The following is a 13,851-nucleotide window of genomic DNA, read 5'->3' on the forward strand; positions in this document are numbered from 1 at the left end:
AGGTGTTCAGTACTCCTGAAGTCAAGTAACAGTGCCATTTTACAGGTCACATGCTTTTTCATTTCTTGCTTTTGTTAAATGATATGTTGTCATTTCATTATTCGCCAGAAGGTGGTAGTCTCTGATAGCTTTAGTAACCCTTTAGAAGTAAGAATTTATAAATATTAAGGACATGAGGGAACTGTAACACAGTTACTAAGCCTTCTGTCTTTACAATATGACCTTAGAAGTTATTGCAGGAAATTGGTAAGTCTTATTAAAAGTCTTTATTGAGTGAGCAGAATAATTCCAAATTGAGAAAAATGGCTTTTGACAGACATTTAGAACCTTGTTTTTAAAATACCTGTTCTTGGGGTGCCTGGGTGGCTCAGCGTCTGCCTTTGCCTCAGGTCATGATCCCAGGGATCTGGGATTAAGCCCCACATCGGGCTCCTTGCTCAGCGGGGAGTCTGCTTCTCCCTCTCCCTCTGCCTTTCTCCCCAGCTTGTACTCTCTCTCAAATAAATAAAAACTTAAAAAAAAATTAAAAAAGTAAAATATCTGTTCTTCTGCACTTGTTTTCATAAGTTCTTTTATGTTCCTTTAGAATAGCACTTAGCTTGGCATTTGTAATACCCATTTGATCATTCATTCAGTACTTATGTTAGACCCTATTCAAAGCTCTGGTCTTAAAAAGATGGCAAGGGGGCACAAAATTTGCTCTTTAGAGGTCAAAAGTTCTTTCTTTCCTTCACAATTCTCTGCAATCCCTCCTCTGTCACTTCTCACTTTCTGCAGCTAACTTTACCTTTTACTTCCTTCAGAGGCTGGAGGGTATCAAGTTGGAGTGTCCTCTGTTTATAACCTCCTTCGCCATGCCTAACACCTGTCACATCCACTCAAAGGAAAAGGCAATGCTTGTTTTGCCAGTGTTCTTGTTTGTAACTTGTCTTGCTTTCACAAAGACTTAGATCATTCCATTTTCCCTTGACTCTTTCTAGCGTCGAATCTCTTCTCTATTTGCCCTTTCCTATCAGCATATGAATATTCAGAAGCTTCTTTTATTCTGGGTTGCTTTACAGCCACTATGTTGTTGTGGTCCCCCCCCCCCCATTTTGTAGTCTTTAATTCAGTATATATCTTTTGAATGCTGGGAATATTGTATTATTCACTGAGTATAAAGAGATAGATGTGGTCCCTTTTCAGAGTTACTTTTGAGTGCTCTGCTAGGAAAATCCCTGCTAGACTTTCTAACTTGCCATTCATTTTTAAATATACCGCAATTAGATTTCTTCTCCGTTTCTTCCAAACTGCTGTGGCAAAAATCACCAGTGACTATGTGGTAGGTTTATTTGATTCTTGACTGTTTTGCTGGTTTTCTATTTTTCTGACTCCTTAGTATCTTTCCTGTCATATGTTTGTCTTACCCAGACTGTTTTCAGAAAATAAAAACAAAAACTTTGATTCTCATACATGTGACAACACAATCTATTGTTATTTCTTCTGTTAAATCTTAGAGAAGTTAAAGTCTTAATTGCTCCCCACTGATGTTCTTTGTTCATGTCATAGAAAGTACCAGGAGAGATGTGAGAAAGTCACTCAGCTCATCAGATACAGCACTATAAGTTGATCATATTTGATGGGAATCATACCATGATCTGGGGTCTAGGCTTCAGATTTCTAGATTTAGAAATTTGATTTTGTCAGTTTACCACGGGTTGTGCTTTGTTGGATAGACTCACTTTGATCATATTCGTAAGAGATGGAGGTATCCAAAAGCATGACATTTCCTGAAATTTAGGATAAGTAGTTGTCTAACAAACTACCTGGGAATCGGAAACTATTTAGAAGTTTCTTAGAGTCCTAATAAAGGGGAATATATAGTATTAAGGGAAAGACTAATGAAAACTGTTCTGTCCCCTGGAAGTATTCATTCATTAGTAAAAACACTTGGTAAGTTACTCTTTCTTAATGTGTGCAGGATAAAATACCAAATTCTAACTCTTGCCTCCCCTTTATGATTCCATTTAGAATGTCACATTTCTTCTAACACATTCATTATACTGGGTATTATTCATTAGGTTTCATAATTTACTGAATTTCACTTTTCTTAATTATAATCAGGGTCTACTTGGTCCTTTTTTTTTTTTTTAAGATTTTATTTGTTTATTTGACAGAGACAGTGAGAGCGAGAACCCAAGCAGGGGGAGTGGGGGAGGGAGAAGCAGGCCCCCCGCCGAGCAGGGAGCCCGATGTGGGGCTTGATCCCAGGACCCTGGGACCATGACCTGAGCCAAAGGCAGACACTTATCAACTGAGCCACCCAGGCGTCCCCTACTTAGTCTTTTTTGAAATACTACCCACATATTGTGATTATAATGTGATTATATATATATTTATATATGTGTGTGATTGTAAAATCACAGTGATTTTGAACTGCACAGGTCCACTTAAAAGTAGGTAGTTTTTTATAAACACAGTACTATAAATGTGTTTTTTTATAAACACAGTCATGATAAAAAAACATCATGTGATGAGATTTTTAAAAATGAAAGTAATGATTTTCCACCTTTTTAAAGTGTTTTTTATAAACACAGTACTATAAATACTCTTTCTTAATAGTCTTTTCTCTAGCTTACTTTATCTTAAGAATACAGTATATATATAATATATGTGTTAACTATGTCATCAGTAAGGCTTCTGGTTAACCGTAGGCCACTAATAGGTAAATTTGGGGGGAATCAAAAGTTACACATGGATTTTCGACTGTGCAGAGAGGGGCTGGGGGAAGTTCTTGCCCCAAATCCTGTCTTGTTCAAGGGTCAGCTATAATCAAGTTGGAAATTTACCCACAATCTCTTAGTATTTCTAAGATGGGTAATTTCATGTAATACTTGCTTATTGAAGTATTGTTCCTATAAATTATTTCTAATCTTTGTGTGTACTTTATTTTGCCCCTGTGGGTTTATTTACTAAATGGTTTAATTCTTGGGAATTTAGATACATTATGAACTGCTCTCCAGATCTTAATTTTCTGTTTTAGGAAATAGTATCATTTTATTCTGCATAGTTTTCTTTCATATAGGAACATCCCTTTTATGTCCATTCAGCTTTTTTGAGCTTTCATTAGTATCAGGCTGTGGAAAATACAAAGATAGCTAGGATAGGTCCTAGACCTTGATAAACACAATTTCTTCAGGAAGATAAACTTAAAAGGTTTTAATTACATTACCATTAGATAAATAGAGGTAGCAGTTTTTTGATTATTCTAGCTTTAGTACTTGTTATTAAGGGAAGTTATTTAATTTTACAGTGTCTAAGACTGTATTGAACACTATCACTTGTATTTTTCAAACTGTCATCAATTATGGAGTGTTGAATGTATCAGTTCTCCAAATAGTAAGTTGGTGATTTTTTTTTTTAACATCAGGTTGCACTTCCTGCAGATGAAGATTATTTACCACTTAAACCTCGAGTTGGAAAAGCTGCAAAGGTCTGTACGTTAGACAATACAGTTTGTACAGTTCTGTGTCTCTTTTCTAAAAATCTTAAAGATAAACTCTTATTTATTTTTTTTTAAGTTTTTTTGTTTATTTGACAGAGAGAGACAAAGCGAGAGAGGGAACACAAGCAGGGGGAGTGGGAGAGGGAGAAGCAGGCTTCTTACCGAGCAGGGAGTCTGATGCGGGGCTCGAACCCAGGACCCCGGGATCATGATCTGAGACAAAGGCAGACACTTAATGACTGAGCCACCCAGGAGCCCCTTAGATAAACTCTTTCAAATGAGATTTTTATACTTCCCAGTGTATATAAACCAAGAAGCCACCTGAAGTCAAATATAAGAAGCAAATCAAAAAAAAAGCAAATCAGTAAACAGCCATGATAAAAAAAAAAGCATCATGTGATGAGATTTTTAAAAATGAAAGTAATGATTTTCCACCTTTTTAAAGAATCAAATGAAAATTATCAGCCTTTGGTAACATGAAAAAAAGCATGTGTACAATAAGTTATACATACAGTTTTGGGAGTTTAACAAACTTCTAATGAAACTTAAACTCTAATACTTGTATTAAATGGATTTTGAAGTTCTGATAGAACTGAAATGATTAATGGAAATTTTCCAAATCATATTTTCTTTAAATGAAGAAGGCAGAATGATGGATTAAGTATGAAATCTTTAAAGTCTAGTAAATGTGTATTACTCTGCCTCTGCTGAGTGAACTTAAGTGAGGGACTGCTTTTCAGAGCTTCAGAGTTCTCATCTGTGAAAGGAAAGAATACCTTTTTTAGGGGTTGTTGTGAAGGTTAGTAATAATAATATATGGAAAATGTGTTGCACAGTGCCTACCACAAAATATGTTGTTGATAAATGGTAATGTTACTATATTGTAACTAATGTGTTGCAATTAGCAAAGTTAGTTGAAAAGATTATAGACAGCAGAACTAACTTTGCTGTTTAGTTAAAGGTGTTTTTTTACTCAAAACATGTTGTTAAATGGTAATGTTACTATATTGTAACTAATGTGTTACAATTAGCAAAGTTAATTGAAAAGATTATAGACAGCAGAACTAACTTCTTTGCTGTTTAGTTAAAGGTGTTTTTTTACTCTTCCTAATTTTCTCTATTGGGTGGTATATTTCCTAAATAGAATCATAAAGAAATGCTCCCAGAATACTTCTGGGGGGTAGCATCTCTTGATTTTAAGTGTGTTCTGATATGGTTAGATAATTTTCATGCAGATATTATTTTCTTTTTATAGGAATACCCATTCATTCTTGATGCTTTTCAAAGAGAAGCCATTCAGTGTGTTGATAATAATCAGTCTGTTTTAGTATCTGCACATACATCAGCAGGAAAAACTGTATGCGCTGAGTGAGTAGCTTTTCTATTTAAAGGAAATTTTAGGTCTGTTAATATTTGCTTTATATATGTAGGTGTTCCTTTGTTGGCTTACAATCTTACATCCTCTTGTTGGAGTGACACTTTTATTATTATGTAATGTTGTTCTTTATCTCTTATTATAGTCTTTGTTTTAAAGCCTGTTTTGTCTGATAGAAGTATGGTTTCCCCAGCTTTCTTTTGGTTTCCATTTGCTCGGAATATCCTTTTCCATTCCTTCACTTTCAGTCTGTGTGTGTCCTTACCATCTGAAGTGAGTCTCTTTAGGTAGCATGTAGTTGAGGGTGTTTTTTAATCCATTCAGCCACTCTTTCTTTTTATTGGAGAATATAGTCTGTCTACATTTAAAGTAATTACTAATAGGTATGTACCTATTGCCATTTTGTTAATTGTTTTCTGGATGTCTTACGCTCCTCTGTCCCATTCTTTTCTTGTTCTCCTGCTTTTTAAATGAAATTTTAAAACAACTGTTTCTTATTTTACCCTTTAAAAGTTTAAGTTTTTCTGTTTGATTTCTGTAAATAAAGACACTTTTCCTTTTTTCTTTTTAATTTAAATACTTTTAATGTCTTTCCTTATCGCACTGGTCAGAACATCCAGTACAATGTTGAATAGAAGTGATGAGAGAGGACATCTTTGCCATGTTCCTGATATTGTCTTTCATCAGCATGCTGTTATCTGTGGGTGTTTCATAGATGCTTTTTATCAACTTGAGGACGTTCCCTTCTATTCCAAGTTTGCATATATGTGTGTATGTGTGTATATATATGCATACAGAATATTTAGCTATTGTACTTTGTCAAATGCTTTTTTTTGTTACTATGATGAAGACATTAATTTTCAAATAATAAACCACCCTAAGATAAACCCTGCAAGGTTGTGATATATAAAACCCTATTAATAAACCACAATATTGTGATTGATAAGAAATACATATTTGGTCATCGGAATGACCAGATATATATTTCATGTATTTATTTGGTCTTTATCCATGGTTCCTGAGTCATGGTTTCTAAAACCCTTGGAATTTCGTGTGATAACAGAGCAATAAAGGTGTCTTTTGTTAGATTAATGATGTCACTTTTGGATCTAGCCAGGAGAACCACCTGTGTGATAAAAGGGTTGGAACTTTTAGTTCCACCAACCCTCTCGCCTGACCTCTAGGGAGGATAGGTGGAAGAGGCCTGGGGGTTGAATCAACCAATGGCCAATGACTTAGTCATGACTATGTAGTGAAGCTTCCATAAAAACCCAAAAGGCCTCAGGTCAGTGAGCTTCCACGTTGGGGAACATGTGCAGATGTTCCTGGAACAGATTTTCCAGAAGACCGTGCACCTGGATAGGAAGGGCATGGGAGCTCTTTGTCTTTCCCCATGTATTTCTTCATCTGGTTGTTGATTTATATCCTTTAATATGCTGATAAATGTTAAGTGTTTCCTGAGTTTGGTGAGCCGCTCTAGCAAAATGCTCTATACCAAGAAGGAAGTTGTTGGAACCTTCGATCTGAAGCCATTTGGTCAGAAGCACAGGTAACTGGCCTGGGGCTTGCTACTGGCATCTGAAGTGGGGGCTGAAGGGCAGTCTTTGAGGAACTGAGCCCTTAAGTTGTATAATCTGATGCTATCTCTGGGGAGTATCAGAATTTAATTGAATTCTCAAGATACCCTGCTAGTAAGAATTGCTTGGTGTGTGAGTAGGGGAGACCCCCATGTTTCAGTGGGATCTAGGAACCCCAAAAAAGTTCCTGTTGGTAGATATATTATTGGATTAGATTTTCTAAAAATGTGTTAAGAATTTTTGCATCTATGTTCATGAAGGGTATTGGGCTATAGTTTTATTGTAATGTCTTTTTCTGGTTTTGGTATCAGTGTAATGTTCTCTACATTTTACTAATTAGTTTGTTAAAGGTCTACCAGTCATACTGATCTTCTCAAAGAACAAGTTTTTGGTTTTACTGATTTTTCTCTGTTGTTTTCTTGTTTTCTATTTTATGATTTAGATTTGGATTTGGGGGATTCATTTGCTCTTCCTTTTTCTAGTTTTTTAGGGAGGAAAAGTGAAGTCATTGATTTGAGACCTTTTACTAATACAGGCATTTAGTGGTATAAATTTTTGTTTAATATTGCTGTAGCTGCAACATAGATTTTGTTATGTTTGATTTGGTATATTTGGGAAATGCTTTTGGTATGTTTTTGAAATAATTTGATATGTTTTGATATGTTACTTGATTCTGAAGAAACTCTTTTACAGTTTATGGTAGTACAAATCTGATGAAAAATTCTTTCAACTTTTACATGTCTAAAATACCTTTTACTTTGTCTTAATTTTTGAAAGATAGTTGCACTTAATATAGAATTCTAATTCTCTTAAGAGTACCTTTTGACTTGTATAGTTTATGACGAAATCCCCTATCATCCTTACCTTGTTCCTCTGCAGATACTTTAAGGCTACTTTAAGATTTTATCTTTATCAGTGGTTTTAAGCAGTTTGTTTATTATGAGGCTTGGTGTAGTTTTTTTCATGTTTCTTGTGCTTTGGGTTTGTTTTTCATTGCTCCCTATGGCGCCTCTTCTTTGAGGACTCTTAATTAGGATTATATTAGGCCACTTATAGTTGTCTCATGATTCACTGGTAGTATGTTCCATTTTTGTGTGTTTAATTTTGGGCCTTTTCTAATGCTGTATCTTTCATTTCATTAATCTTTGCTTCTGCATTGTCTATTATGTCATTAATCCATTCATTGCATTTTCATCTCATACTATAGTTTTCCTTGGTAGAAGTTCATTTGTGTGTGTGGTTTTTATCTTTTATTTCCCATGCCTCTACTTTCTACTTAACTTTCTTCTAGCTTTTTGTTTGTTTGTTTGTTTTGTTTTTTTGAGATTTTCTTAATTTGAGAGCGAGAGCTCCAGTGTGGGAGAGTGAGAGCTCCAGTGTGGGAGAGTGAGAGAGAGGCAGACTCCCCACCAATCAGGGAGCCTGATGTGGGACTTGATCCCAGGACCCTGAGATAATGACCTGAGCCAAAGTCAGATGCTTAACAAACTGAGCCACTCAGGAGTCCCTCTTCTAGTTTCCTGAACGTATGGATTACTGTTACAAACTGTTTAAATTCCTTATTGCTGCTTTTTTCACCTGGGTTACTTCTTCATCTGTTTTGATTAACTTTTCCCTTTATTATAGGTCAGTATTTTCCTGCTTCTTTGCATATTGCTTTGATGGGATGTTTGGCTGTCTTTAATCTCATCACTGTTTTGAAGCAGTTTGATTATGATGTGACTTTACATAGTTCTTCTCATGTTTCTTGTGCTTGAGTTTGTTGGGCTTCTCACATTTGTGTGTTTATTATAGTTTTTCATCACATTTGGGATACTTCCAGCTTTTTTTTTTTTTAAGATTTCATTTATTTATTTGACAGAGAAAGACACAGCGAGAGAAGGAACACAAGCAGGGGGAGTGGGAGAGAGAGAAGCAGGCTTCCTGCTGAGCAGGAAGCCCAGTGCACGGGACTCGATCTCAGGACCCTGGGACCATGACCTGAGCCGAAGGCAGACGGTTAATGACTGAGCCACCCAGGCGCCTCACTTTCAGCAATTTTTAATTTGAAACAAATTATATGTTTATAATTCCTTCTAGTTTGTTGGGGACTTCACTTCTATCATGCCACTTCAGTTTGTCTCACAGCCCACTTACACTGTTTCTTATTGTTTCTTGGAGTTGATTCTTTCTCACTTTGGACAGCTTTTCTTGATAGGTCCTCAAGTTTATTCATCTTTTTTCTGCAATGTCTAATCTGATTTTATTTTTATCCAGTGTATTTCAAATCAGACATTGCATTTTTCTTTTTTTTTTTTTAAGATTTTATTTATTTGACAGAGACACAGCGAGAGAGGGAACATAAGCAGGGGGAGTGAGAGAGGGAGAAGCAGGCTTCCCGCCGAGCAGGGAGCCCTATGCAGGGCTCGATCCCAGGACCCTGGGATCATGATCTGAGCCGAAGGCAGACGCTTAATGATTGAGCCCCCCAGGCGCCCCAGACATTGCATTTTTCATCTCTAAAACTTTGATTTGGGTCTTTGAATGTTTCCCAATGTTTAATGTTTTCTTGCTGCTTTGAAGACTTTCTATTTGTCTTTTTTATTCAGAGTTTGATGGTGTCTCTAGGTATGATTCTGTAGATTAATATTTTTTAAAACAAATTTAGGAAGTTTTCCTTGTTATTTTTTCAGATACTTTTTTCTCACTTTGGAACTTCCACTGGGACACTTGAGATTCTCTATTTTTTTCTTCTGTATCTTTCTTTCTTTAGATTTGATCATTTTTGTTGCTCTGTCCTCATATTTACTGACACTGTTCTGTCATCTCAAATCCGCTCTTGAGCCCATCTAGTGAATTCTTCATTTTAGTTATACTTTTCATCGGTAGTGTTTTCATTTATTTATGTCATAGTTTTGGCCTCTCTGTTGCGATGGCCTGTTTGTTGAATAATTACCCTTTATTTCTTTTAATTCTTAGACTATGCCTTCCTTCCATTTTTTTGCACATGTTTCTAGTAGCTGCATTCAAGTCTTTGTCTCCTCAAAGTCCAACATCTGGACCCACTCAGAATTAGTTTCTCATGACTGCCTTTTTCCTGAGTATGGATCATACTTCCCTGTTTCTTTTTGTATCTTCTAATTTTTTGTTCAAAAGTAGACAGTTTAGATAATATATTGTAGCATCTCTGTATCCTTTTCTGTTTCATATCTCTCTCTTAAACTATGTATTTGATCATGTTTGGATACTTTTAATTATTTGTTTATTTCACTATTTGGGGAATATGGTTATACAGCTGTGATGAATATTATTTTTATTTCCCCAAATAGGTTATAAGTCTGTTGTGGGCCAGAATTATATTTTAAACAAGGAGACTCTACTACAGTGCTAACCTTAGTTATCATTTCATGGTCTTTATTTAAATACTTAATAGAATTTTCCTTAAAAAAACAAAACTATATTGCATTTTGTTAATAGCTATGGAAGAACTTTTCCAAAATTAGAACCCATCATAATTCCCCGGCAAGGAATGATTTGATAATTATTGCATGTGGGGAAAGAATACATATGAATGAACTTACTTTTGAAACTCAGAAGAACAAAACTTCATTTTCCAGTGTTTGCTAATTGTTTATATATGTATAAACTGACAGGCAGAGGCTCTCAACTTTTGGAGGCCCATTTATAGAACCAAAAGTGTTTTACTTCCAAGAAATAGGGTAACCATTAGTAATCTATTGGTATTAGCAATTAAGTTACATTAATTCCAATAGACCACAGTTAAATATTCTTGTTTGTTTAGACCACTACCCCTCATATATATTATAATTATTACTTTAATAGTTTGTCAGTAAATAGAACAAGATATTAATGTTCTGCTAAGTCCGTTTCAGATAATTAGGGGAAGTTGGGACATAATTTCTATATTAATAGAATTTTAAAACTTATGTACTTTAAAGAAAAGGTTTTGAATGCTTTATTCTTATTTGCTTTCACATTTTTAGGTATGCCATTGCATTGGCCTTAAGGGAAAAACAGCGTGTAATATTTACCAGCCCAATTAAGGCTCTGAGTAACCAGAAATACCGGGAAATGTATGAAGAATTTCAAGATGTTGGCTTGATGACTGGAGATGTTACTATTAATCCTACAGCGTCTTGTCTTGTTATGACCACAGAGGTAATTTATATGGTGCCTCATCCAGTTTTTCCCTTTTAATTTTAATTTAATTGATGTATCTTCAGTTAGAACATATGATGCTTTATTAGTTGCTCTATATAGATAAAATGTAATACTGTGTGTTCCTAGTAGATTACCTAGAAAAGGAAAAGTTCATCTTAAAGGTTTTACTAATTATATAAATTTAGTTGTAAATTATTAATCCTGTTACTTGTCATATGACATAGAATTTTTTCACCAAATATTTTTAAAGGCATATTGTCAGTGACATGGAAATACATTGACAGTTTCGCATACAGTTTAACATAAGTAGTGGCTTTTCCTTTGATTTTTTATTTTTGCATTTTAGTTGATATAAATATATAAATAACTTTTTTAAAAAATGTTCAGCTAAGTTAAGCTTCTTCCCATAGTCATAGTTAGGTTTTACTTAAAACTTACATACTTATAATATCTTGTGTTTTGAACACAATTAGCCATCTTGGCTATACCATGTACTTTTATACATTCTTGAATTATATCCCTGCATTTTACATGGACATGGTACTGTAGAGAGCATAAATTACCTTCTGGCCTGCAGAGCTAGCCGAAGGCATTGCTCACTTTTCATTTTGGTGCCCAAAGTAAGTTTCCATTCCCAAAACTTTTTTCCATGTGTGGAAGATTTTCTTTAAAAAATCAGGATACTGGTTGCCAGAGAGTATCCATGTTGTGAGATGAAGTAGAAAAAATTCAGTAAACAGTATAAAGTACCAAATGTTGAATAGATAATTTTAAGTTACTCTCATATCCTAGATAGTGTGGATCTTGTAATGAGTGTTATATGTACAATGAAGTGGCTTCACACTTAAGATATATGCAGATGGGGTGATAATTCTCCCCATGAATTGCACCTGATTACTAACTGTTGAGAAGTTATTTATTTTGGTTTTATGAGAAAAGGAATGTTATTTGATTTATGATATATATTTAAGAGAAGTAACCTAAATTATTTTAACATTTCCATTAAAGCATTTCCAAAATTCCTCATCAAAAAGAACTTTTGTTGTGTCGAAATTTTGTTCAATTGTTTTATGTTTTTTTAGATTTTGAGAAGCATGCTGTACAGAGGTTCTGAAGTTATGCGAGAAGTAGCATGGGTCATATTTGATGAAATTCATTACATGAGAGATTCAGGTATGTTCTGCTGTGTTGCTGAGATGTGTGCCATATATTTTCCTTAAGGGCATTAGGAATTTTGAGTGAGTAGTTGTTAAATTTTGCTTTCACTATTCATGTGGCTAGAGTTCTAGTAAACTAAATTGTGGGAAACTATATCCTCCCATTTAACTGCAACTTTTTAAATAGTAACTCTGGGTGAGAAAATGCAAATAAAGATTTTTATTTATTATTTGGAATAAAAAAATAAAGATTTTTTTTTATTATTTGGAAGAGAGAGAGCATGAGCGAGCAGGGTAGAGGGACAGAGGGAGAGGAAGAGCTAAGCAGGGAGCCTGATGCTGGGCTCGACCTGGGATCTGGAGGTAATGACCTGAGCCCAAGGCAGACGGTTAACCAACTGAGCCATCCAGGTACCCTAAAGCTAGTTTGCTTTTAATAGAGAACTCTCCAAAATAAGTGTTAAATTTTTAAAGTTTTTAGCTTAGAGTTAACTTGATTTTTATTAGTATTTTAGTTTTTAAAAACTCAGAAATGCAGGTTTATGGTAAAAAAAAATGAAATGGGGATTATGAAATACAAATGATATGAGAAAAAAATAGCCTTTTACTTGAGCTATTACACTACTGTAAGCAAAAGTAAGTATACTTGGAATTTTGAGTGGAACTGGGAAGACTAATGTTAACATTTAAAAGTTAAATGTTTAACATGTACACACTTAAAACTCAGTTTTTATTTAATCTAAAGCACTGAGTTAACCTCTATTTATAGTGAAAGTAATAATAATTTATGAAATCATTTACACTTTAAACATTTCACCCCTTTCGAATTCATAAATTAAATTCTGACTGGAGCTGTTTTGGTTTTAAAATCAGGAATCCTGCATTGATTTCTTATTTTAGGGGGAAACTCTCCAATTGATTTTTCTAGTTTTTTCCATTTAAATAAAAACTGGCATAGTTTTGCTGCTCATCAAGTCTATCTTTCATGTCTAGAGATCATGAGGGTAATTTGGCTGAAAGATGCTATATGGTATAGTAATGGTGTGTCTTTAAATTTTGTTGCTGTAACTTTTTACAAGCCATTAACTTTTGTTTCTCAAAGTGAGTTGGAAATACTATTTACATTGTCATGGGACTCTTGTTTTGCTGTGTGAGAAGTGTTCAGTCTGGAGCTGCTCTTTGCAGGCTATTGTTTCAGAGTACATTAGTGGTTTAGTCTACTAACTTTCTATTGGATAAATTCATGGTAAGAATTAAAGTAGTTTTCATTGAGGGTTTATGGCTAAAAATATCTTTGTGTAAAGTGGTCTGCATTTCTAATTATTGAGCTTGAGAGATAATAATTTTAGATTACTTGTTAATAAAGTGACCCTGAATTCCAAGGGGTGTGTGTGTGTGTGTATGTGTATATATATATATATTTTTTTTTTTCCCCCAGAGCGTGGTGTTGTATGGGAAGAAACTATTATTTTGCTTCCTGACAATGTCCACTATGTGTTTCTTTCGGCTACTATTCCAAATGCCCGACAGTTTGCTGAATGGATTTGCCATTTACATAAGCAGGTAATTTCTTTCTTTTTGATGTCTTCAATATTTAAAATATTAAAAGTTGGCTTTCCCATATTTTATACTTTGTTCTTGATGCCACCTAGAATTAAGACATTTTAATGTGAAACTACTTCTCACATCAAGTGCAAGCTTATCAAAATCATCTGATTAGCTTTTTACAAGTGTGTATTTCTGAGCGCCATCTTAAACCCAATATATCAACATCTCTGAGAGTAGGGGCTTGTAAGAGCTAACTTTTAAGAGCTCCTAAGTTGATCTTGATGATTTACCAGGTTTGGAAACTACTGCATTTCCTCGTAGAATGAGGCCTTATAGTAGAGAATTTCCTGTAAGATCTCAGTACCAGGAAAAAACTGTACATCTCCTGAGCATGTGATTTGGTTCTTCTTATGTTAACACAGTCAGCCTTTTTACTGACTGTGTTTCCCTTTTGTTTTTGTAGTCCAATTTTAGCAGCAGCATAGGACATCGTAACAAGCATTTGTTCATTTGTATTAAACTTATTCTTGGTTTTATTTTCCTGCTCTT

At 34.6% G+C, this 13,851-nt stretch overlaps 1 protein-coding gene across 2 annotated transcripts in view; it reads left to right on the plus strand.

Moving 5' to 3' along the window:
• MTREX (Mtr4 exosome RNA helicase) overlaps positions 1–13,851 on the plus strand; it is a 126,989-nt gene that overhangs the window by 12,654 nt on the left and 100,484 nt on the right. For both annotated transcript variants that reach the window (XM_088023309.1, XM_028119130.2), the window contains 5 exons: positions 3,410–3,472; positions 4,740–4,852; positions 10,420–10,594; positions 11,680–11,770; positions 13,193–13,317. In XM_088023309.1, the coding sequence (XP_087879435.1) occupies positions 3,410–3,472; positions 4,740–4,852; positions 10,420–10,594; positions 11,680–11,770; positions 13,193–13,317 (567 nt within the window). The remainder of the gene's footprint in view (positions 1–3,409; positions 3,473–4,739; positions 4,853–10,419; positions 10,595–11,679; positions 11,771–13,192; positions 13,318–13,851) is intronic.

This window comes from Eumetopias jubatus, unplaced genomic scaffold (assembly GCF_037043125.1).
Source record: "Eumetopias jubatus isolate StellerSeaLion01/CBP00866 unplaced genomic scaffold, mEumJub1_p1.0 scaffold_5, whole genome shotgun sequence".
NCBI lineage: Eukaryota > Metazoa > Chordata > Mammalia > Carnivora > Otariidae > Eumetopias > Eumetopias jubatus.